Here is a 24038-nt window from a genome sequence, read left to right as displayed (position 1 = left end):
GGACGGTGTGCTGTGCCACACAGCCTCTGGGGATGCACCTGGAAAGCAGGACTCCCCTCAAGGCCCCTCATCCCAACGCCTGTAAAATGGGTTTAAGAACATGAAATGGCCTCCAAGCAACAGGAAGGGTCTCTGCGCAGCTTCTCCTCCGCCTGCCGGGCCTCGACACGGGTCCTCGGACAGTAAGAGCCCGAAAACTGCTCCAAGCCTGTCTCTCCCAAACCCGAAACCCCGCCCTCGCGGGTGTCAATCAAGCCCAAACAAGATGCCGCGCTGCATCTACCACCACTCCATCATATCACACTGATCATAACTTATGAGGGCACGCGGTTGTTGACTGACAGGGGCCGAATACCCTCATTCAAAAACTCCTGTGTCAGGAATGGTTACAAAAAAAAAAAAAAAAAAAAAAAAAGTACGAAAAATTAAAAAAAGAAGTGATAATGTTATTCTAGGGCAAGAATTAAATGTTTGTATTTTTTGTTGTTGATGGTAATATTATTGTTATAATTTTCATAATTGATATTATTCTACTAATGTAGTTATGATTTCCTGTAAAGGGCACATTTTATCTCAGCAGCAGCAACAACGATGACAGAATAAGCACACACACACAAAAAATGCACAATGATTTTCTGTTTACATGATTTAAGGTTATTTGTTTGTCTTGTTTTTTTTCGTCACAGTCTTTCTCACTTCACATACCTCTCCTTAAATCTTCTTCCGGGCTCGTAGCTCGAGTCTCTGCCATCTTAATGTGTGTAGCCTCGTTCGTATAAATGTTCAAAGCATCAGTGATCGGGGTAATTGGCTGTCTCATCTAATAGTTTACTATCTCGGCTAAAACTATCCACACATTTAAAACAGAGGCTTTTTCAGAACTCTGCAGTTTTCTGGTACAAAGTGTCTGCTGATGCACCTCGATGATCCAATGTCTAGCTATCTTGTCTTAATAAGCACCCCTTCTCACAGTCGTCTATGTTCTACTGCATGGGAATGGCTCTGAGGTGCCAGTTTTCATTCAGTCGTAGGCAGAGCAAGAGAGCATCTCTTCTATGGTTTTGGTCTTGTCTGTAAATACAACATATTTAGCTTGTATTGTGGTTGTTTTATTATTTGTTATTTACAAGTTGTCTGTGGTTTCTTCCCTTCCATCACCTTGTTTTGATTTATAACCTCACTGTGGACTCCAAGTGGCGCTGTTTTCCTCCCAGGGTTCATTCTGGTCTCTCGCCAATGTCTCCATTTTTTTATTTTTTTTTTGGAATGGGAGATCTTGTGAGACCTCAGAGACACTCGTGAAGCCGGCTTTCTCGCTCGGAGTTTGGGGTGAACTCACAGATCCAGTACGATCCACCTTCTTAACCCAGACAAAGACGGGCTAGATAACTGCCTCCCAGTCGACCAGTTCCTTTCAGCGAGCCCCAATGCGTGCGGGATAATGGATCCTGAGTGTTGGGAGGATGTAGCAGCGCTGACTGTGGGAGGAGAGTGATGCACCTCGGGGTCAACCGACCATGCAGCCACATTGGTCGAAAGACGAGGGACAATAATGGCACACTTTTGTAATGGATTTATTTCCATCATTTGTGGATTGTTTTCAGCAGATTATTTTGTATTTGAAATGTATTCAACTGAGAAAATGAAAGCCCGTAGAATCTGCACACAAAGAAAAGCATAGTTACATATTACGCTATTTAATTTTTATTTTGTTCTTTCTGTATGTTCTGTGCTCTTGGCCTGATCAACTCTCTGTCACGGTTTTCAAAGGGATACATTATCTCTCGCGGCATCACACTGCAGCACTTAGGTCACGGCTGTGTTCAAACCGACAATAACTAAACAACCATTGTAGCCTCTATGGGTGATGGTGACGTACTCATCAATTTTCTGATATCAATGTGAACAGATTGTACCCAGAGTTCAACAGGGAACGCTCCAGGATTTGGCTATCGGCGGCCTGGGAAACACTCTCCATGTGTAGTGACACACACCTCCCTTCTTTCCTCCCATCCCACCCCGAACCCCTAAAAACGTCTCCCCTCCCTTCTCTTTCATTTCCTTTTTTGTAAATACTGTATAATGCATTTTGATATCATTGACATGTTTTGATATGTCAGTCACTACCAATGAATACAGCTGAAAGTAAATTATAAATAAAACTGTCCATGTTTTTTTCATAGAGAAAGGATGCGCTGACTATTTGGCTCACGTGGCTAAATTTCCATAAAAATGTATAGAATACAGTAACACAATAAATGCAGACTGTATGCTAAAGACTTGTATGGTGGGGAGGATAGGACAGAGAGAGGACCGGACAGAGAGAAGCAGACAAGCTGTGGCGTCCTCACTCTGCCCTCGTCTCCTTATGTTTCTGTTAAATGTTACTATTGGCTTTGAATAATCATCTGAATCATTTTTCCAAAGGGCATCTTCTCACAACAAAAAACAAAACATGTGACCTCTTATTGCAGTTTTTAATATGAAGGATTTTTATCAATTTAAGAAAACTTTTAAAAAGGTAAAAATACTTAAGAGAACCTCATTTTAAATTAAGACTAGATCAAAAAGTAACTGTGTCCTTTGCTATTCGCTCCTGTTATAGCGTTGTATAGGTCGAAGCTCTCTCACTGATCCTCTCTCAGTCCTCTGTGTATATCGATCGTTGGCCATCTCTGTACTTCTATTGTGATGTATAATACTGTACCATTAGGAAGAGTTGCTGGTTGGGCGGGGTGGTTATGTTGAGTCGGGGAGGGGTGGGGGTTCAAGGGAAGGGGATATAAATGATTCTCCTGTACCATTCATGGTCCTTTCTGATGACACGGCAGTATTCAATATGAAGCAGTCTGTCTCTTGGGTTTGCTTTGTATTTTCATGGTAGGATAGTTCAGAATCTTGTCTTAGGGACTTAGGTGTCTTGTGTAGGTAATAAAGATGTTCTTTGTATGTTTCTTTATATTGTAAAGTTTCTTTAGACTGAAAGAAAAACAGATAATTTGCTTATCAAAAAAGAAACAATGCATCAATAATAAATGTCATTTGATTTTTCCTTGCTGTTTGAATCTCTTCCTCTGAGCTCTCATCTAGTTTGTAACTGTGATTCAATACAACAAAGATAAGTTGTATACAGTGTAGGAAAAGATCCACAAAAAAAAGTTTCACATTTTTGATCCCTTGTCAATGTTTGGAAAGGTAAATGTCTTCGTAGGTTTTTCTTTTTCATTAGCAAGGATGAAATGAAATCACTTTTCCAATCAATCAAATCCAACTAATATGCACCTTTTTGCCTTAACCTGTGGCACACACCTCTCAAAAAGATTGATGATTGTGAATTTGCACACACCTTATCTATGAACACATATATAACAATGAAATAAGAAACCAGATCATTATCAAGGCCTGCTGTGCACATCCAGGAGTTACAATAATGATAATTGTATGGGATAACAGCAATTAAATGCTTCTTAAAATCCTTTGGCTAATAGTTCTACCTACATAGTTTTATCAGAAGTAACCTTGAGAAATAGTATCTGTTTGTACTATTTCTGAATTATAATAAGCTGCAGATGTAGTCATACTCAGTCAAATAGGCCTACATTTTTAATGTTGTGCTTTAGATTAAGTTTAGTACATATTTGTTGTTATTAACTATAACTGCAGTCCTCAGTTTGCCTTTGAGGTTAAACATTAATATGCATGAAAAGCTCCACTAGATGTACAAGAGCTCAAGGTTAACAGGAAGCAGTTGGTTGGGATGAGCTCGAGACTGTCCCGAAGTCCGTTTCATGTTGTATTCAACTGCACATACGGGTCCCACGGTACTCGCGTCATCCAACAGCGAACTGACTTCATCATTGTTTAGTAGCGGAGAGATTGTCCAGGACCAAAACAAGGCTCTGCAGAGACAGCGCTCAAAGGTAAGATGTTGTTTATTGTGGTAAAAGGGTTTATCACACATGACGCTTTGACTCAAGTCGACGTGAGCAGTGGTTCGTTGCAAGATGAGATCCGAATCAGTCACTTCTTGTCCACCAGCATAAGCGAGCTATGCTACGTAGCTAGCGAGATTACAGCTAACTGGCAGTTAGCGTTAGCTGTCGTCAACTTCCTCGGCTAAGTTGTCAGAAACTTCTGGAAACGCGTGGCCAGCTTGTCTTCTGCTTATCAAAAATACAACATTTCTGCTTTGGCGAAACAGTAAATGTGTGGGTTTTTAATTGTGGTCTTGTTGAAAATAAGTTAATTAATGTTGAGCGACTCATTACTGTTAATTCGGATGTCAGTTGAACTCGTTTTATTGTAAGCTTAGCTAGCTGTTAAATGCTGTGTTCGAACGGTTTCAAACTTGGCCCCTTAATGTAGCATAAGTATAGCAGCGGTTGAATCTTTTCACATTTAATTTCTCTTGGTACTCCAGTTGTATTTATTGTTAACCTCCTTCCTCGTAGTATTCCACGAATGACTGATAAAGAAGAGACTATGGACTCCTCGGATGGCCATGCCATTGCGCCGTCAGTGAAGAAGAGTGGACGGACGTCGTTGCTGGACAGCGGAGAGGACTTTGAGGTTTTAGATGAAGAAGACATTGACGACGACCCTCCTCCTCTGGAAGATGCCGGAGGTGGGAAAGGGAGAACCACCGATGAGTCTGAAAATAAAAATGCAGACTCGGATTCAGAACCTTCAGAGCCAGTGGAGGAATGGCTGGATGTATTAGGTATGTCACCCGAAAAAAGTTCCACGGTAACATGTTAGATTGTCAGAATATATTTCCCTGTAGAAGGTGTTTTAGTAGGTTATGGGTTCATATTAATGGCCGTTTGGATTTCCCTCTGACCTGTGGTTGCTCCACAGTGGCAGTGATCAATACCGTAGCTGACCAGAATTGACATAACGCCGTTTGTCTCCAGGTAATGACCAGCTGAAGAAAAAAGTCATGGAGGCCGGGGAAGGGAGGGACAGTCGTCCACAGAAAGGACAGAATGTACAGATTAATCTTAAAACATTCCTGAAGGACGGGACACTTGTGGAGGAGCAGTCTGACCTCTCTTTCACTCTCGGAGACGGAGATGTCATCCAGGTAGTGATTGATGATTTGACATACTTTTGCAAGGCCAATAGAGGGATTTTGCATTCTCGCAACAGGTTATGTAGGAGCAATTAGTGTTTGTTGCCTTGTATATATCACATCTGACTGCATGATATTTTGTTTTTCCTTTCATCAGGCTCTGGATCTAACTGTGCAACTCATGGATATGGGAGAGAAGGCCCTCGTCCATGCCGATGCAAAATATTCATATGGTGTCCGGGGAAGGTAGATTCGCTTGAATCTAACAGCGAAATGCCTCATAGTTATAGCTTTAAAACTTAAAGCTGATGTAAATTCCCTTTTTGTTTAATTTAAACAAAACAGCATAACTTCACTTGTTCTACAAGCGCTGTTATTAGATGTTCTAAACCCCTATGTCACTCACTCTTTCGTTGGGACTTATGCAATCTAGTGATTGATCTCTTATTTCCCTCCTGAACCTGACTGTGTTTCTTCATAATTCCAGTATTGAGCCTGAGATTCCCCCGAACTCTGAGCTATCTCTAGAAGTGGAACTGCTGAAAGCTACTGATGCTCCAGACCTGGAGCTGCTGCCCCCTCCAGAAAAGATCTGCCTGGCCAGCCATAAGAGAGAGAGAGGCAATGTTCATTATCAGCGTGCCGACTACGCTTTTGCAGTGAATTCGTACAGCATTGCCCTGCAAATAACGGAGTCTAGTTCTAAAGGTGAGATGCCGAGGCCTGTGAGTTAGGGGGGGACTCTGTCCCTCAGCTTTGTGCTTAGAGGGTAAAGGAAAATTAAGAAGGCACTAATGATGGTACAAACAACCTTGTTGGCTAATTTGGCTAATGTTAAATCATTTTAATTATGCAGTTATGGACATGATACTCTTCAATATGTTTTAAGTCTTTGTTTATGTTGTGGTTTCTTTTTTTGCAGTTGACATTAGTCCCGAGGAAGAAAAAGAGCTGATGGATGTCAGAGTGAAGTGTTTAAACAACATGGCTGCTTCGCAGCTGAAACTGGACCACTATGACGCTGCACTCAAATCTTGTGTCTCAGCACTGGAACACCAGCCAGACAACATAAAAGCACTTTTCCGCATGGGCAAGGTACACACTCTTTTCCTTGGCTTTCTCTGTTCTTCTGTGGTGGGTTGCTTTCTTTAACGTGTGTTTTCACTCAAGGTACTTGCCTTGCAAGGCGAATATACAGACGCCATTCAAACTTTGAGGAAGGCGCTGAAGTTGGAACCAAGCAACAAGGTACTTTTTGGCTTCTTCACATCATTTTTTTTTTAATGAACAAATTGCAGTTTGTTCTTATGACCAGTAGATGGCGTCATTGGGTCATTTATAAAATCACATAATTTGTAGTGCAAGGTCAGGTGGACTGCTGATTCATCATATCAGAGGATCTGTTTTCATGTTGATGCTGTAAATAGGGTTGCCCTGCACCCAAGCCATATCTAATACCTAGCCACTGTTCCTGTTCTTCTGCTTATACAGTCGGGTATATGTGGTATCTTGGCTACACAAGGCCATTTGACAGAACTCTGCTCAGTGCGTGGGCTTCTTGGATTCGCTGTGAGTTGCAGCAGCATGATAGTTGTGCCCAGAATCCCCCACTTGAGTCCTACACCAATCTGTCAAACAGCACATGGCCTGGCCCCCGCTTGAGCTTTTCCTCCGGCATGTTTAAATATACCTAATGTACTATAACGTTTCGCTAAAGTACATCTTAGTTGGATTGCTGTTTTAATGGTCGTCCTTTGTGTAGAAAAGAATCATTTCATATCTGAAATAAATACCATGCATCCTATAGCTTGTATGCGCTTTTCATAAGTCAATTCATACTGTAGCTGTGAACTGAGGGTATGTTTGCAATGATGTCTCTGTGTCAATACACAATTTTACACTGGTGAGAGATTAGCTGTTTAAATGTTAACGCTGACTTCCCTCTTTAATAATGAAAAGACTCCCTAAATAACCTCATGTTCTAAAAGCAAGAACAGTGGGTGTGCTTCAGTGACAATACCAGAACGCTCCCATTATAATCAATGAGGCGGTCTTAAACAGAAGCAGGAGTCATAGAGTGAGAGGATGACGCTCTTTCTCTCTCTCTTCTTCCAGCTTTGACCGGCATGTTGTCTGCATTTTTTTACACAGCTTTCTGCTGTTTACGCCCTCACTCAAATTGATGTGAAGAGATTTATTTGTCAGTAGTTTATTTACTTTTTGACATGACAAACAGGCTTGGCAGTTCCAGTTTAGACGGCCTTTGATGCCGTTGGGACAGGATGTTACATGTTTGTTTAGCCTGTTTAATCCTTGCCCTGGGCACAAGTCGGTGTAAATTATTGTCATTTTAGTGTGTAGCTGATTGCACAATAGTGGTGCCAACTGCTCAAACAATGTGCTGTAAATGTATCTGCTTACACTTCGATAAGAACAAACAAATTGTCAGGACAGATTGTCATTAATATCCACTGATCCTGTTTTTCAAACAGGCCAGGTAGTGAACGACAAGTCGAGGTGCTGACGAATTCTGTGTTTTTATGTTGAGCCCGACCAGAGAATGTTTTTGGTTAGAACACATTGGTGACGCTGTTTTCCCATTTTGTTCTCCATGAAGTTCGCTTCAAGTGATGTTATGCAGCCCTGCTGTGGAGTGAACACTGAGGCAGACAAAAGCAGCAGCTGAAGTAGATGTACTGTACTTTACTGCCTCAGTGACAAAGATGTACTGTACTTTCTTTACCAACATTTGTTACATTTCAAATTAGGACAGACATATCGGAATATAGTTGTAATCAGGCTTCGAATCATGCTGAGGAGAGTTTATTGTATGATTCAGTCAATAATACCGCACTTCTTGATTCATTAAGACCAAATGTTGAAGGATGGCACTTTAAGTACAATGTTGGGCGTGTATATGTTTAATGTTTTTGGCTCTCATTGTTCTCTCTGAAGTGAAGTTGCTACACGCGATGCAATGTAGCTCTGGGGCGATTTCTGTGAGCACTGCGACAGACTCCTTTTTTTTAAATTAGCCTTTTTTAAAAACTGTGGGAAGACTGTCCTCAAATATTCCTATTAAGTGAACTTTGCGATAAACTCTGGTTGTGTTCCATCGGTTTCTCTGAAACGCATTTACAAAACATAAACATTTTAGCTGTTTCTGATTGCATTGATTTTCTGAGTCACTCACCAGCTGTAAGAGCAGCGAAGTGACTCACATCTGAAACGATGTTGGAAACAATAATCAAACCCATATCCTGGAATTGTGTGTACACATGGAATAAACGAGTGTGTGTGCATGCGTGTGTGTGTGGTGAGTTGGAGGGGGTTGTTTTTTTTTAACTGGAGCCTGCAACACCAATTTGCCTTATCTCTTCTGTATAGACCATCCATGCAGAGCTCTCCAAGCTGGTGAAGAAGAACTCTGAGCAGAGGGGAGCCGAGCAGGCCATGTACAAGAAGATGCTGGGTAACCCCGGCAGTAGTAGTGGCGGCAGCAGTTCTCAGAAGCACCAGGCCAAGTCCACATGGGTGAGTCTCACTTCTTGAGAAAATCATTTTGGGTTTGAATATTTCTGTTTATCATCACATGAGGCTCATGCGCTTACATTAGTTTTATATTTTAAGTGATGAGCATGTATTCATCAAGGGAGCCTTTGTTTGATGGGTATAAATCAATATTTTAAGTCGGATGAATGCGTTTCTTAGAGCTTTTGACTGTTGTAATATTTTGAAACCTACCTAACATCCCTTCTCTACCTTTTTTTTCCCCCTCCCTTTTATTTCCCTAGGCCCTCAGCTGGAAATGGCTGTTCGGTGCCACTGCGGTAGCCATTGGAGGTGTAGCATTATCCGTTGTCATAGCTGCTAGAAATTGAACTACGCCTGCGACAAGCTTGGCCAAACCCCTGTAATGTGAGCCTCAACACAGAAGCACATCTGGCAGTGCCTTCTGACATTTGGTCAAGGGGAGCAGAGGGGCAGGGGAGAGGGGTGGGGGGGGGGGGGGTTGGTCTGTTGCCTCGTCACTCACCTTTCTCTGCTATGTTTGAGAACTATATTTGACAAATATTTTAACATCAATATTTCCAAATGGGAGCTGTATCTCCAACATTATAAATGTGTAGGTTTATGCATATCTGTCATGTTGCCAGACACTGTTTTCCTTTCGCTGCCATCGTTTACGTCTTTGGGAGTTAAAGCTGAAACTTAGTAGATCAAAATGTAAAATAATTTACCATAGATTCAGATAAGAGCTATTTACGTATATTTTTCCTATTAAGAATAGCTTTTGTGATATGGTCCTTTTTGTTATGCGATAATTTTAAAGCGTCAGATTGGGCCGCTTAATCAATAATTCCTATCTAAGAGAATGTGATTTCACTTTGTTATAATCGCGATACAATGTTTCATATGTGTTGACTGGTGTAATGCAGATGCTCTATTATTTGAGGTCCACAGGTTGGTAAAGTGTCTGGCTTGTGTTCTCGTGCTCACACGTTTTCCAAAGACGGCTCACACACTAAAGAAACAGAAGGATACAGACACCTGCACATTAATGCCAACCTTGCGTTGTGAAAAGTCGATTGTGTGCCGAGTCAGTTCAATGGTGCGTAGTGAGGCTGGACTTTGTTGTGATATATTATTCTAAAAGGGTTTCCTAAAATTGTTACCATTTTTGTATGTGTCTGTAGCGGAGCAAACATATAATGAACACCTCACAAAATAATGCAATTAACTAAAATACAACAAACTGTTGCCATGCCTCCTATCTCACACTGTCAACAGCAACAAACAACTAATAACATGAATCGACATCAATGTGGGGGTTTATATATTCTTGGTCACTATGTATACATATATTTAAGCAGCATCTGAAGTGGCTGCCCTTTCATTTCAATATGTGTTAAATTAAAAATTGTTAATAGAGGTGCACTTATTGCATTTGAAACGAGAACAGCGAATGGTACGTAGTTTCTCAGATATTGTGGCTATGGGGGTGAGTTTATATTTATTATTCAATTCCAGTCAATTATACCTCACTTTTTGATGATTATGACCAAATGTTGAAGGCTGACACTTCAAGTACAGTGTGTGTGTGTATATGGGTTAGATTTTTTTTTTGGTGCCCTACATGTTTTGCCTGTGAAGTATATCCAGAAATGACATTGCTTTCTTTGTGTTTATTCCACTGTTCTGTCATGATTTTCTTACCTACAGTTAATGTGGCCTCTTCAGAGTAGATTGTCATCCTGCAGAGCCAAAAGTTGCAAAAATCTAAGCAGTTGGTGGCAAATGAAGTGGTCGAGAAAGTTCCTGGCATTCCCTGTATTTGTTAATTTTATATTTATCATAATAAAAATGTGTCAGTCATCAAGCCATAGTTTCTTTTTATCCTTTTTGTTTTCAGGGTGAGTATGCAATGTGCACAGTAATTTAAACTGTGACTCCAGCTCGCACGAAGACACACACGGGCCTGACCCAGCACACAATCACAGCTCTTTATATACACACACACACACACACACACACACATATATATATATATATATATATATATATATATATATATATATATATATATATATATATATATATATATATATATATATATATATATATATATTTATTTCCATTTCCAGTTCTGGGCTTACTTCACAAAGTGTTCCAGGGTGATCTGTGGCACGTATGTTTTACAACTAGCTTTGGAGGATTGAGAAATATAAATGCAGATATGTAATGGCTGGACCAGACAGATGCATCTTCCAGTAAAATGAACGTAGTCCTATTTGTACAGAAATTAAACAATCCTTTTGACAAGATAGCAAATAATTAGTCTTTACATTTCAACCTATTATATTTGTGTCCAGCTGGACATTCATAAATATTCTGGATATTCCCAAAGCCGTTGTTTTTTTTTTTTAGACACTGACGTTTCTCTGACGCAATCAGATGACCTATCGTTTCCCACTTCCTACGCGTAACTGATGTCAATGCCAAATCTTAAAATGCTATGAAAAGTTGCATTTCATTGTCACCTATTAATAACTATAACATATCATTACAAAATACAATAGCATAATGAACAAAATATTTAATGTATTTGGTTTAAAAGTAAAGTCGACGATTATTAGTATACTAATACTCAACAGTAGTTTTTTTTCTGTTTTATTATAATATCTACGTAGATAATTGAAATTTAGTTATATTACACATGTGACTATATAGGGCCTCGTTACTGCTCAGTGACTTCATCATCTGTGACCGGTCATTGAATATTCATTGAAAAGCAACGGGAGTTCTCGGTTTACGACAGAGTGCGTCCGTGCGCGTGGTGGGAACGGTAGCAAGATGGCGGCGCTGAAGGAGGAGCAGTGCTACGGACTGTCCTGTGGAAGAGTGAGCAACGGCAGCAATGTCTCCGTCTTTCACGTCAAACTCACTGACAGCGCGCTGCGAGCGTTTGAGGGCTACCAAAGCGGCAAGGTAAACGGCCGTTTTCGATACCGTGACATTTGGGTTTACGTTTGAAGTCTGTCCGGGCGGCTGTGTGACAGACCGAGTGAGGTCAGTCCTCCTCACTCTGTCTGCTGCTGCTGCTGGCGCTGCTGTCTTCATGCTGCGATACACAGCCTCGGCAGGCTGGTCGAGGCTGGCTAGTTTGCCTCTTTAAGTGTCTAGTTAGCTCCTTTTAAAAAAAACAACCGGTGCTGGGATGTTAAGTAGCCGAACAGTTAACACCCGAGAACCGACTGTTGAACACCGAAACGTTGGTCGGTCATTTCTGAAGCTCGCTGCTCGGTATAATCCGGAGCCTCAGCCCCCCCAGTTAGTTATTTCATTGTATTGTTGTAATTGTGACAATTTTTTATTTTATATTTTTATTTTCTTTAACTGGGTGTCGTTGTTAAACTTGTCTCACCGGAATGTCAACAAGAAAATTCGACTGGAAACGCCGAACACTTCTGCGGCGTGAACAGATGTTTCCAGAAAGTTTGTTAAGCTGTCAAAAAAAAAATCTGGCAAAGCTTGCTAGCTAAACTAGCAGCTGGCCACACATATTGTTAACAGCTAACGTTATTGCTGGATACATGTATGTATTTATTAAAATAAATGCCCTGTCTTTTTTTAATGAGTTTCTTTCTATCCGGTTGTTAACTCAAAGTTAGCGTCGCCTTGGTTGAGTATCTAATGACAAAATGGTGAGTAATTTGGAAAAGTACCCAGTATTCACGCAAAAAATGGCCATCTCCTTCCCCCGGCCCCCTCACTGCCATTAAAGGCTCACGTTCACTTGACAGCTTTTAGGGGTGCGTCAAAGTTATTGAACAGTGGATTCGACACATTTTCTTGACAGTAGTAGTTTTAAAAAAAAAACTAAATAAAAAGAGTGGTTGACTTCAAGGTTTGGTTGATATTTAAATGGCTCTGCTTCTACCGCTGCTTCTTGCTTGACTTCTTGAGTGGAGAGGTATATGTCTGATGTTGGCCATCTAACGTTTCAGCTTCTATAAATATTTGACAGGGAAAACCTAGCAGGCCAAGAGGATAGGGGCCTTATCTCCAGCCTCAGGGGCTGTGCTCAGCAGGACTGCAGCTGATTTTCATTTTTATTTTTTAAAGTCTGAACAATAAACTTGTGACAGGTAATCGGGGACTAATAGTTGTTGATTTTATGTGTGACAGAAGATATCCAGGTGATCCCTTAAGTCCTTAAGATATTGTAGATGTAGCTACTGTACCTACTGCTGCAAAATATTTTAAATCTGTAACATTTTAAGGTCCGTTTTCACATTTGGGTAATTGCATGTTATTGTAGATTTGTTTTTTTTGTAGTGAAACCATTTTCTTTTGTGCTTTTGAAATATCAGCTAATACTTTATTTTTGTCTGACACATGAAGCATCCGACTAGGTATATTTGTGCTGCTGCATCCGACTTGCGTTGCCGATTATTCAGGATAGCCTCTTCGCTGATCAATGTATTGTACAAACTGGATATTTCTAATGCTAAGCAGTTAAACTATCTATTAGCTTCAACTCTGTCAGTCAGGTCAATGTGTACCACCCGCCTCTCATTCGTAGTGCTTGTGATTCAGAATAAATTGCTATTTTTCATGAGGAGGCATGACGGTATATGTGTGATTGTCTTAAGCATCTTGGGCTCTATGGCGTTGATATTGGCAGGACATTCCTTGAGAAGTAGAATGCTGCCCTGATTTTTAGCACTATTGTTCCACATCCACAAAGGCATGTTAAATGCACAATCTCTTTCAATTATCTATTCAAAATATGTTAAGAATGCATGTTATGGGAATTCTGCCTTTCTGTTTTTTTTATTTTTATTGGTGCAGTTGGTTTAATACATGGACGATGAAAGAGGAAAGTTGGAATCATGTTTCACAGTTAAGATGCACCTTTTTTATTGACAATTGCCTCTTGTACGGACTTGAAGACTTGCAACCCACTATTGCGCACCCATTTAAAACCCTTACTCACGGTTGGTCCAAACATAGGCTATCGAGTATTGAAATGTGTGTGTTTTGCTGTGGACGCTTTGTTGGTGCCAAATCCTCAGAGCAGTGTTCTTGGGAGATGCGATCTCAAATCTGGTGCTTTGGACAGGTTCTATTTTAGGTCACTGTATGTGTTGCAAAAGACAGTTGTATATGAAAAAACTTTCTTTTTTATCAGACAAAGAGGACCCCAAAGGCACATAAGCACTGTTTGTGTGACTGTTGACAGCTTTTGTTGCAGCCTAGTCACAGTATCTTCACAAGATCGCAGATGACGCGCATAAATCAAGCCATCCATCTGACACACGGTATTCATGCGCAGGTGTGCCGCATGTGTGTTACATCTTGTTACAATACAAACAAAAGACTCCTCAGTCCGACACACTAACTGTTTAGAGCGCCGCATATTTAAAAGTAGGGTTTTGACATTTTAACGATAACATTTAAAGGCCAACATTACGGTGCAAATATATTGAGTCGCTCAGATAACGCAGACCACATGTGCACAAACTCAGATTTGAGAAATAATATCATCTTGCGTTTGCTCAGACAATATGTGGCAAGATGTCTATTATATTTGTGACGTGACAGATAAACATCAATCCAAGCTCCGGGCAACTTAATTGCTTGTCTTATTAAAGTGTCTGTTTTTTTTCACTTTAGGTGAAGAAATATCGATGGGTCCAGCAGGTAAATACAAAGAGACAAACAGACTCTATGGGAGACGTTCAAGCTTTATGCAATGTGCTGTTACCTTCTGAGTTCAGATCCACTTAGATGAGTAACTCCTGTGCTTTTGGTAAAGATATTAGGGAATGTTTTTAAAGGAGCTGAGGCCGTCCAGCTTCCTCATAATTCAAACACTGACTGGCACCCAACATTAATGGTGAGCTAGGAACTTGTTGGAGCAAGAGGGTGACATGGTGGCACACCTTTTCAATCTAAAAATTGTAGCGTAGTCAATGATGTCATTGGACAAAGCTGGTCATGTTTATGAACCTAATTGTGTTGCCGTTTTACTGGAAAATGTGTCAACTTTGCTTTACAACGGAGCTAAAATCCAGACTCGTATACGTCAAAATCACTTTGAAAAATCGTAGACCCTAGCTAGCATGAAGCGCATATACAGCTGAAACAGTTAAACTCTTAATGGTGTTGTCACTGTAAAGTCACAACAATCTTCTACATTGTAGAACATGATGCTAAGCTAACCAAATACTAAATGTTGGCTCAGCTATGCTAATTCAGTTAAACTGTTATGCCGCTAAGAATCTTGCGAATCTTGTGAAATTCAGTGAGTATTTGTTATTGTATTCCTGTTGCTACGTTGTGCAACAGCAGTCATGAAGTAGCAATAGTTCAGTGTATTGACGGCTTCCTGCATGAGACGTGACAGTCAGCTGGTTCCTCTGTTGGTTTGTCTGAGGACAGAGTGAACTGGAGCTCCCGCTGTGGGACTGGCAGCACTGAGACTCATATTTTTTTTTTTTACTGGCTGTGACATCATCAAGGAAATGAGTAAAGCTACTTGAACGTCATCAAGCTGAATGTTTGAGATAACCGTTTATAATTATGGCTCTGGGTGACTACTGTTACAGAGAACTCTCTTAACGGAGAACTCTGTGTTTTTAAAAGGTTTGATCAAGCAGTACTCAGAATTTGTATTTATATTTATAATCTTTTATTGTGTATTTAAAAATTCTCAGAATAGAATCCCACAAAATTCAAAGCCTCAGCATTCACAGGCAGTCCAAGAAAGCAGAAAGTGGCACTGCAGTATTACACTAATGAGAGATGTGTAGTCTCGTATGAATGGTTGAAGATGTGACTTCAGCAAACAAAGTGTTGTGGTGCCGGATCAGAGATTATAAACTGGGAGTATGAACTTAACATTCTTCAAGACATGCATCACAGTAGTACCACCCATCTTGTGGTTAGCAATGGCTAATTTAATTGGTGTCGGATTTTTATTTTAAGAACTGCAATTAAAATAATGACGATAATTTCCGCCATTACTTTAAAAATTCAACCTGATGGCCTGGTGACAGACAAGACATACCTGTTGTCGTACGTAGACCATGTAAACACAATTAACGTGCCATTGAAAATTTGATCTCAACAAACTCATTTGGTTGTTTTTTTTTATGTGGAACAGGTCATTGGAGTCTTTACGTGGAGGCCTCAGTATTGTAAAAGTATATTATTTTTTAAAGTCAGATGCAATACCGTTTTTGTTCGGAGGAAGATCAATTCTCAGTTGAGTACTTGTGTTGACAGGCTATATGCTTCACCATGGAGGTCCGTTTACACCAAGTCAGTTTTGTTCTTGCGCTTGGCTGCAATCTGCCTCCTGCCTCGACCCCTATGGGAACAGTATGGGAAGTAATGGAGACTGGGAGGGGATTTTGTTGCCTGACGCTGGTCAGCTTGTGCCAGTGCTATGGTTATTTAAGGAATGCTGACTCCCCGGTTTCAGCAGATCACGGGACACTGCAAGAGATGACCAATGCCACTAAGGCCAAATATGACTCCAAATGTCATGGTGTTCGTATGTCCTGTGACACGGTTGAGACAAGGGACCATGTCAACCTGAGCCGAGAACAGACTCCCTGACCTGCTGTGGTTTTTCCAATAGATCATTCCGTGCCCTGTTTGGTTTTTGGTTCACAAACATGCATCCGTGCCTGTGGTTTTTTGAGCAGTGTTGGTGCACTCGGAAAACTAGTGTAACATTTTGACTGGAACTAGAAGAGCACGTTTATGCACATTGTATGCAGATAGCCTTCATCCCTATTCAGGATGGTTCATCACTCAGTAAGGGAGTAACTTAAGCATGCAAATGCCCAGACTTAATGTTTGATTGGTTGCTGCGTCAATTCAGAAAATTTGAATTAGGCCAGACCTTGAAGGAATCTCTCCGAAGCCAAAGCAGGCTCCTCTGTATTTGTAAAGAGCGATTATGAAAGGAGATTCTTCTTTCTTGTCAAAATGCAATCTCTCTTTGTGTGGCTCTCTCTCTGAGAAAACATGTTTTATTTTTGCCAGTATTGTCAGACACTTCCACTAACTAAATGTGTTATGTCAAGACTAGACGAGACATCATAGCCTATGCCTATAAATAACAAGACATACAGTATATAACCATCTGGAGTTGCATAATTTTGTAGGAAAGTTTGATAGAAGCAAAGCAAGCTGTAAAGAAGTCAAAGTCCCGCAGCACTAAAATATTCAGGTAGCAGTACTCGGGTAATGAGCCAGAGATACCATTGACTCACCGGGGGAGCCTAATTGCACATCTTCACCTGAAGCCAGCGCTAACATCAGTTGTGAAATGGTCCAAATGTGCTCGGCTTTTATGCAGCTCTTTGCCATAAAAATCAATGTACTTTAAGCAAGGCATTTTTTATTTATTTTCATTTTACAACAACAAATGAGACTCAATTTTTTTTCATGTCCTTTTTAATGTAATCATCATTTGTAACTCACAACTTCATTGATTTATGAACATGAAAACGTAAAATGGTACCTTTTTTGTTAATGCAACACATTCTATCAAAACTTCAATTAGCTGCTTTTTATATTTATCTTGGTCCCTTATTTATAAAGTGCTTTAAAAATATCTGACTCTGTAAAACAACAAAGGTCTGTTTTGCTCAGCTTTTTCATTTTAGAAATTTTTCTTAATTGTTTAATTGATTATACGTTTTGTTATTCGTACTGTGATCGTTCTTTAACGGCATGTTGAAATGTCAGCAACAGCATCATTTTGTATATTTAATTTGTTAGGCAGAAAGTGAAGAACATCTGATGAAAATAAAACATTTTTTAAGGCCATTATTAGAACTGTAATGATATTATTAATTAAGTACTCCTACCTAGTTATCGGCAAGTTCTCCAATGCAAGTACTTCTACTTGGTCGGATGAAAGTGGTACCGTTGCATCCCTGGTCTGTAATATAACACGGGGTGCTTCCTGAATGCCCATTGCATTTAACACTGCATGAATTAGCCCAGAGGCTACTGGACGTTTTCCTTACTCAGCTCTTCTACTCCAAGTCACTGCATTTCTCGACCGAATAGCACCATGGTTGACTTTCAGCTGCTTGCACCTTTTTTTCACCCCAGCATTGTTGAAACAGAGCAGCAAAGCATCAAGTTAACAACAAGCCCGCACCGCAATCTATATTCCAGGTTCCAAATAGTGAAAAGAAGCAGTCTGTCGTTTTTTTAATAAAAACAGCAATGTTTGCCTTCTCAGTAATTCTGTTAAGTGTCTCTTTGGCCCCACAAGGTTACATTGAGCGGAATCATTCAGCGAGTTAAAGTCAAGTTTAAGATTCTAAGAAGTGTATAATAATTTTAAGATTTGTGAAAATGTTTCCCCCTCTCCCTCCTCCCTCCTCTAACTCTTGGCTTTGTGATTTCTTTCCTTTCAAGTCTGCTTTGAATGTCTGCCAAGTCATCACTTTCACCTAAATTGTGTTGGGCTCCAAATTACTTTTTGAAGAATTTCTAGTGAGATCTGCAAGGAGCTTGTTTTTTTTTTTTTTTAAAGTTTGGGGAAAGTGATGCTCACTTAAGCTTTCTGCTAAATGTCTGCAAATGATGCAGTACTCAACACCCAACTTTTGTTAGTTTTTTATTTTTATTTTTTTCTTGGTAGAAGAGAAGTTCAGCAGTGATGCATCCAAGTGAAACTCTAACGCTATATTCACTCAAAGTTGAGCTCTCCCGGGTGGATCAATCTGAAAATAATGAATCTCATGTTGCAGTTTGGATGAAGCAATGACGTATGACATCTGCGCACCCATATTGAGCACCAGATCAAAGGTAGCTCAGCATTGATGAGATGGAGCCTGAACACTTAAAGCTTCAAATGTTGTTTTTTTAATTAAAGACAAGAAAAGCAAGTTAGAGTAAATACACCAATAAGTAGGTCCAATAAAGCATGTTTTAATATGTTGCTTCAAACACTCCCATGCACTTCTGTCAAAGATATTTTGATGGAGTAGACTATGAAGTTTTTACACAGGACGCACACTGTGTATTTAGAGTAGGGGCACCTAGTACCATTTCAGCCACACAGGGTGCGTGGCACAAAGTGCTCTTTTCACATCTGAAATCCTAGACAGGTGGAGCGTCTCATCAGTGTGACAGTGTTGCAACTTAACACCTGACAATTTGGGTGCCACAGCCATACCCACAGGGATTTAGACATGGCTATTCCTGTGTGCATCTACTACAAAACAAAGAAATCCTTTGGCAGTGCAACCTGAGAGACCGAGTACTGTGTGTGTGTGTGTGTGTGTGTGTGTGTGTGTGTGTGTGTGTGTGTGTGTGTGTGTGTGTGTGTGTGTGTGTGTGTGTGTGTGTGTGTGTGTGTGTGTGTGTGTGTGTGTGTGTGTGTGTGTGTGTGTGTGTGTGTGTGTCAGTGAAAGGGAGAGAGAGATAATATCAGTGTTAGTTTGGTCTATATGAGTCTGTAATAAGAGGCTGGTCATTTTGCATGAATTACACTCTGGTTTGTGTAATAAACAAACTCCTAGCTTGTATATTTTGCGTTTTTAAAAAGTGAATTTATACCATGCTAGTTCAAAATACCCTCGTGGCCTTGTAATTTATTGTTAATGGGCCAGTTGAGAGCCCATTAATTTGATAGCGTAGCCAGCCAACCTTAGACCCTATAAAACTTGATACACTTGCTTAATATAAGTCAGTTTTGATAGTAAAATGCTTGCATCTGTTGGCCAAAGAGGTTGACTAGCTCAATGCAGTCTTTACTTACTTACACTCAACTGTTTTAAGAATATATTTTGAACACTTACGGCAAAATCAGAGGAAAGGACTTCTTGTGAAAAGAATAGATTTAATTTCATCTGTTGAGGAAATGGGAGGAAGTTAGCAACTCCTGTTTTCAAGGTCAACAGTGAACTTAGATTTTTCGCTTCTCAGACCTTGACTGTGTTATTGGTGTAATGGTAAATATTATTTTTGGTGGCTGATGTTGGCCCATGAAGTGTACAAAGGAGCTTTTCATGTGAAATTGTCACAACGAAGATGTTGTGGATTACAGCAGTTGAGACGTGAACGCCAGGCAGACAAAGGTTACGTTGAGGTCCGTGTTGCTGTAATTTACTGTGTTAATACTGCAAGGAAATGAAGTAGGAAACAGAGTTGAGCAACTCTGTCATCGGTTCTGTTTTATCACGAGCTGCTTGGCTGCAAGTCCACGCCGCGTCCAGCTGATCCCCCGTTCTGTTGCTGCTTGGCAGCGTGTGGGAACAACCACAGCCTTGTCATCGATGCATGGTCAGGGCCAGTGCCCCGTCCCTAAGGTTGGATCTGTGGAACATTCTGGGCTCAGGTCCCAGAGAATAGTGACATGTCAGCAGCCCATTCAAATGAACAGGCTGAGGGTAGCACTACGTTAGCAGTGCTGGGACGAGGGGCGGGGGAGGGCAGCAAGTGGGAGTGCTAAAACTGGTACAGTGCTAAACATTGCAGGGGTAGACCAGGGAGTGTAGCTCCATGAAAGGTCTGGTGTTCCTGGATAGGCTCAGTGTTCAGCGCTCAGGAAACAGTAAAACTATATTATAATGTTCGTAAGATAAATGAGACAGTGGCTTTGTTTTTCTTTTGTCTGGGTCTAAGTGCAATTGTTCGGACCAAGAAGGGTTATGTAAGGTGAATTGCTATTTTAGAATACTATGGCGTCAACCATTATCACGCGTAACATGCTAGTCAGTAATGTTGTTGTATAACAAAAGTAATGGGCTATAACCACTCTAGCAGCTAGTGTTTTTAGCGAAATGCTGCCATTAGTATGGCAACATGCTAACAAACTGGTATGAATTGTACCATGTTTACCTTAGTTTAGAGTGTTGGCATGCTAACACTAATCACAGTTATGGGCACTAAACACAAAGTACAGTTGAGGCTGGCGGAATGCCGTTAGTCATGAATTGATACACGAGGATGACGTCAAAGGATCACCAAAGTGATTACACAATCCAGTGTAAAATGCCGTAGAAAGCGGCATCTCATCGTCCAATCATTTCTGCAGGCACAGTGTTGTAGTATTACGGTAATAGTATAATACAAATTGAAACTTGTGTTTTAAAGGTATTAAACATGCTACAACTTTGTATTGGCTAAATTATTACTCAGACTCCAGCATTTCCAGCTAAGCTGTTAGGCCATAAATGTGATTAATCTTGTCCAGCCTTTGTGATGGTTTGCATAGCTTCTCCACATCTCTTGACACAAATGGATTAATTTGCTTAACTACTGGAAAAAGGTGCGGCAATACTTCACGCATTAAAGAGTGTAAACGGCTCACACTTGAATGTTGACCACGTGGCTCCTGTTGGTTGAGTGTAAACAACACCAAACAGTGAGTTTTAGACTTTTTGCAGTTTTGGTGTAAGTGGAGGAGCACAGAGGACGGAAGCTCAGCAGTCTTCGCATACTAGATCCATATATCTGGGTCAGGCTCAGGAGGCAACACAAAGCACGTTATGTCTTTAACAGGCGTCACCTCCCTTGAACTTTTAGCTCCCACTTTTAAATCTGTTGATCAGATTTGATCGACTAAACCGGCACCAAGGAAGAAAGGTCAAAGTCACTCCCTTACCCTCCCTTATTTAAAAAACACTTAAAACGCACCTTTTCAAATCTGCGTTTATTGTCTAACAATTGTGTCTCTGTCATTACTGCTTAATTGTCTACTTCTATGATGTGTTTTAAAATATTTTTCTCTATTTTATCCCCTTTTGTTAAATGCGCTTTGTTAAATACAATGTATTAAAGTACCGTCTTTTTGATCATGATTACTTTCCACAGTCCTCACACCTAACAATTTGTCTCTTTTGTTGGTAAAATGTTATGAACTGTTTCTGAAAACAAATGATATTCAGTTTGACATCCTTTTAAAAATAGCTTTTCGTGTCACAAACGCTCTTGAATATACAGGTTAGGTTGACTTTGCAAAGACAGATTGTTTTGGCTTCATTCTCTGTGTGTGTGTGAGACACAGTGTGGCGCTCACTTTCGCTGCTTTGTCTCAGTAGCATCAGCACATTAGTATGGCAACAATTTTTACTTCAGGTTTAAATAAATTAAAGTGTTCTGATATATTGCTTGCTTATCCGTAGAATCTATCTTAAAAGAATGATGGGGATTCTGTCTTTGATTTACTTAGAAACTTACAATGTGGAGTTAAAACAAATCGGATGATAAACCAGCAGTATAGGGAACCCCCAAGGACGGTGGATCTGATACTGAAACCGCTGAATACAACCGAAAGCAGTGTCTGGAAACCCTGCTCAGCCCTTGCTCTTTCCCTGCATCTGTCATAACTTGCAGGAGGTCATTAATCTGCCAATTGTAATTTGTTATATTGAGTGGGCAAAATCTACTGTTGTAAACCTTAACAAATACTCGGAATAATAATGTGTATCTGTTATAAATAATATAGTTTTGTAGATGTTCAACCACTGAACCACAGCATGGCTTTGATTTGCATTATTATATTAGCATTGTTCTTTGTGGTACACACAGTACTAAAATGAAGGGATATTTGTCTCATGACGTGAATTGAGCGCATACAGACTTGCGATTGGAATATCAAAGCTTTGAATAGAGAACGCGTCTCATATTAAGGTTCCTCTGTGACTAACCTTCTTTCTTTCACTCTTTCCCAGTCAACTCCTGTTAAAACTGTTTTTTATGTTGCATATCGTTAGCTCATAACCTACTTACCTATTATCTGGATTGATGTCGAAGCATTTGGTGCATGCTTATTGTAATGCTTCCAGCAATTATTTATAGTTCTGTTTTTTTGAATGTCTTATTACATTTTTATACTTAAACACATATTCTATCAGCAGTTAATTATGGGAACCTCAAATGTTTTTCTGGAAATTGCTTAATTTAGATTTTGTGACATTTATTTAACAATGCTGTTATTTGTCTTTTATAGGTCCTGTCATCACGACCATTGATCAGATTTAATGGAAACCAAGGGGTAAGAACACATTTATCTCCCTGTCTCTTTCAAGCCAATACATACAATTTTAGTTTTTGTTAATAAAGGTAATAAAAAGTGATATTTGTCTTGGGGTTTTATTACAGATGAATCAACAGAGTTGGCTGCTCACAAATATTTCTAAATCCAGGTGTCCAGAGCCAGACATGCAATCACCATGACCTAACCGAAATTCAACGGACCATTTTGTAGCTCAAACACCAACTGACACGCGCTTTCAAAAACAAGTCATGTGATAGCACCAACACTGTTGTCGGCTGCAAGTCCCGTCCCCCCTCAAACATGACACTTCAGTGCTATGTCTTGTTGGCCTTAGAGAGTAGCAAGAAAGATGCTGGCGAAGTTATGCTGAAATTTAATGGTGTACTTTTTGTCATGTGCAACATAGCTTGACCTTAATACACTGAGACCTGATCAGGCAAATGTTCCCCGGCCTCCTTGTGACTGAGCACAAGATTCGGTTTATTTTACTTGGCTCCTAAGTGCCACTTGTCTACTGGGCCCCTCAACATCTCTTGCATGGCAGGGAAAATACTCCTAAACCTCTTAAAATGTCACGTTCACTGCCTTGTTCTTCATGACTTCTCCCTTGTTTGGTATTTTTTCGATTGTGGTGTTGCCCTCAGATGTAGTATTGAAAGATAAAGGAAGGAGAATGTTTGTTTGTTTGTGTTCTTTGTAGAATCTTATTGTTTTCAGACTCAAATTTCTGTTCATAATGGGAGCTTTGACTGATTATGAAACTCAACCTACAGTTGTTAGTTTCTCAGAAACCTCATTGTACAGTAGAGTTGCAGAATTCTGGGGAAATTCTCGGTGGACTCTTCCTATAGAAATGAACGGGACCTAATGGGAATTCAGGGGTTGTTTGCTCAGACTGTATTTGAAAAGTAATTTGTGTCCTTGAGCGAGACACTTAACCCTAAATTTCTCCTAAAGCTACGGTGTATGAAAGTTAGATAGTTCTGATGTGGCACCTTGCATGGTAGCTCCTCTCATCAGTGTGTGAATGATTCTTATGTAAAGCGTCTTTGAGTATTCAGAAAAGCGCTATATAAATTTAAACCATTGGAATTTGCAGATGGAAACAAACCTTTAACCAAATCGGACCAAAAACATGGCAGAAGACCCCTGCTGATTCTTTTCAAATCATCTCTTGATGATTTCTTGTGACCAAAGGCTGCTGTCTGATGCTCATGCGTTGTTGTTGACGGTGGTGCAGCAATGCTAAAGTTGTCTCTAATTGCCTTGCCTCTTTGCTGACAAAGGGGCAAATCAGAAAGCACATATTATGTAGGTTAAGTGAGGGAATAGAACAAGTAGCAATGAAACATTGTTTTCATGTCCTAGACTGTGTGGAACTGCGCCTTCTTTCTGCAACTAGTACCTGGATGTTTATGATAA

The 24038-nt window shown here is 40.2% G+C and overlaps 3 protein-coding genes across 3 annotated transcripts in view; all 3 read left to right on the top strand.

Annotated features, from left to right (window-relative positions):
• Nucleotides 1-3051, top strand: part of ssbp4 (single stranded DNA binding protein 4) — an 88526-nt gene extending 85475 nt beyond the window's left edge. The window contains exon 17 of the mRNA XM_068591198.1: nt 24-3051. Coding sequence (XP_068447299.1) covers nt 24-104 — 81 coding nt within the window. The 3' untranslated portion in view covers nt 105-3051. The remainder of the gene's footprint in view (nt 1-23) is intronic.
• A 759-nt stretch (nt 3052-3810) lies between these two features.
• Nucleotides 3811-10451, top strand: fkbp8 (FKBP prolyl isomerase 8). The gene is made up of 10 exons (XM_068591743.1): nt 3811-3920; nt 4452-4720; nt 4914-5083; nt 5229-5317; nt 5559-5779; nt 5994-6166; nt 6242-6319; nt 8459-8605; nt 8866-8989; nt 10295-10451. Exons 2-9 carry the CDS (start codon nt 4462-4464, stop codon nt 8950-8952), a joined length of 1224 nt encoding a protein of 407 aa, XP_068447844.1. The 5' UTR covers nt 3811-3920; nt 4452-4461; the 3' UTR covers nt 8953-8989; nt 10295-10451.
• Nucleotides 10452-11390: 939 nt separating this feature from the next.
• Nucleotides 11391-24038, top strand: part of ell (elongation factor RNA polymerase II) — a 31958-nt gene continuing 19310 nt past the window's right edge. The window contains exons 1-2 of the mRNA XM_068591591.1: nt 11391-11560; nt 22569-22613. Coding sequence (XP_068447692.1) covers nt 11426-11560; nt 22569-22613 — 180 coding nt within the window. The 5' untranslated portion in view covers nt 11391-11425. The remainder of the gene's footprint in view (nt 11561-22568; nt 22614-24038) is intronic.

This window comes from Clinocottus analis, unplaced genomic scaffold, assembly GCF_023055335.1.
Source record: "Clinocottus analis isolate CAN_PGR_092001 unplaced genomic scaffold, fCliAna1.0.p SCAF_25, whole genome shotgun sequence".
Lineage (NCBI taxonomy): Eukaryota > Metazoa > Chordata > Actinopteri > Perciformes > Cottidae > Clinocottus > Clinocottus analis.
This window is presented reverse-complemented; position numbering and strand designations above follow the sequence as displayed.

What these genes read in the sequence shown, in the direction of transcription:
- fkbp8 (XM_068591743.1), top strand. Translation starts at nt 4,462, where the DNA reads ATGACTGATAAAGAAGAGACTATGGACTCCTCGGATGGCCATGCCATT. An exon ending in GGAATGGCTGGATGTATTAG is followed by an intron (nt 4,721 to 4,913) that starts GTATGTCACCCG and finishes GTTTGTCTCCAG; the next exon opens with GTAATGACCAGCTGAAGAAA. An exon ending in ACCAGGCCAAGTCCACATGG is followed by an intron (nt 8,606 to 8,865) that starts GTGAGTCTCACT and finishes TTATTTCCCTAG; the next exon opens with GCCCTCAGCTGGAAATGGCT.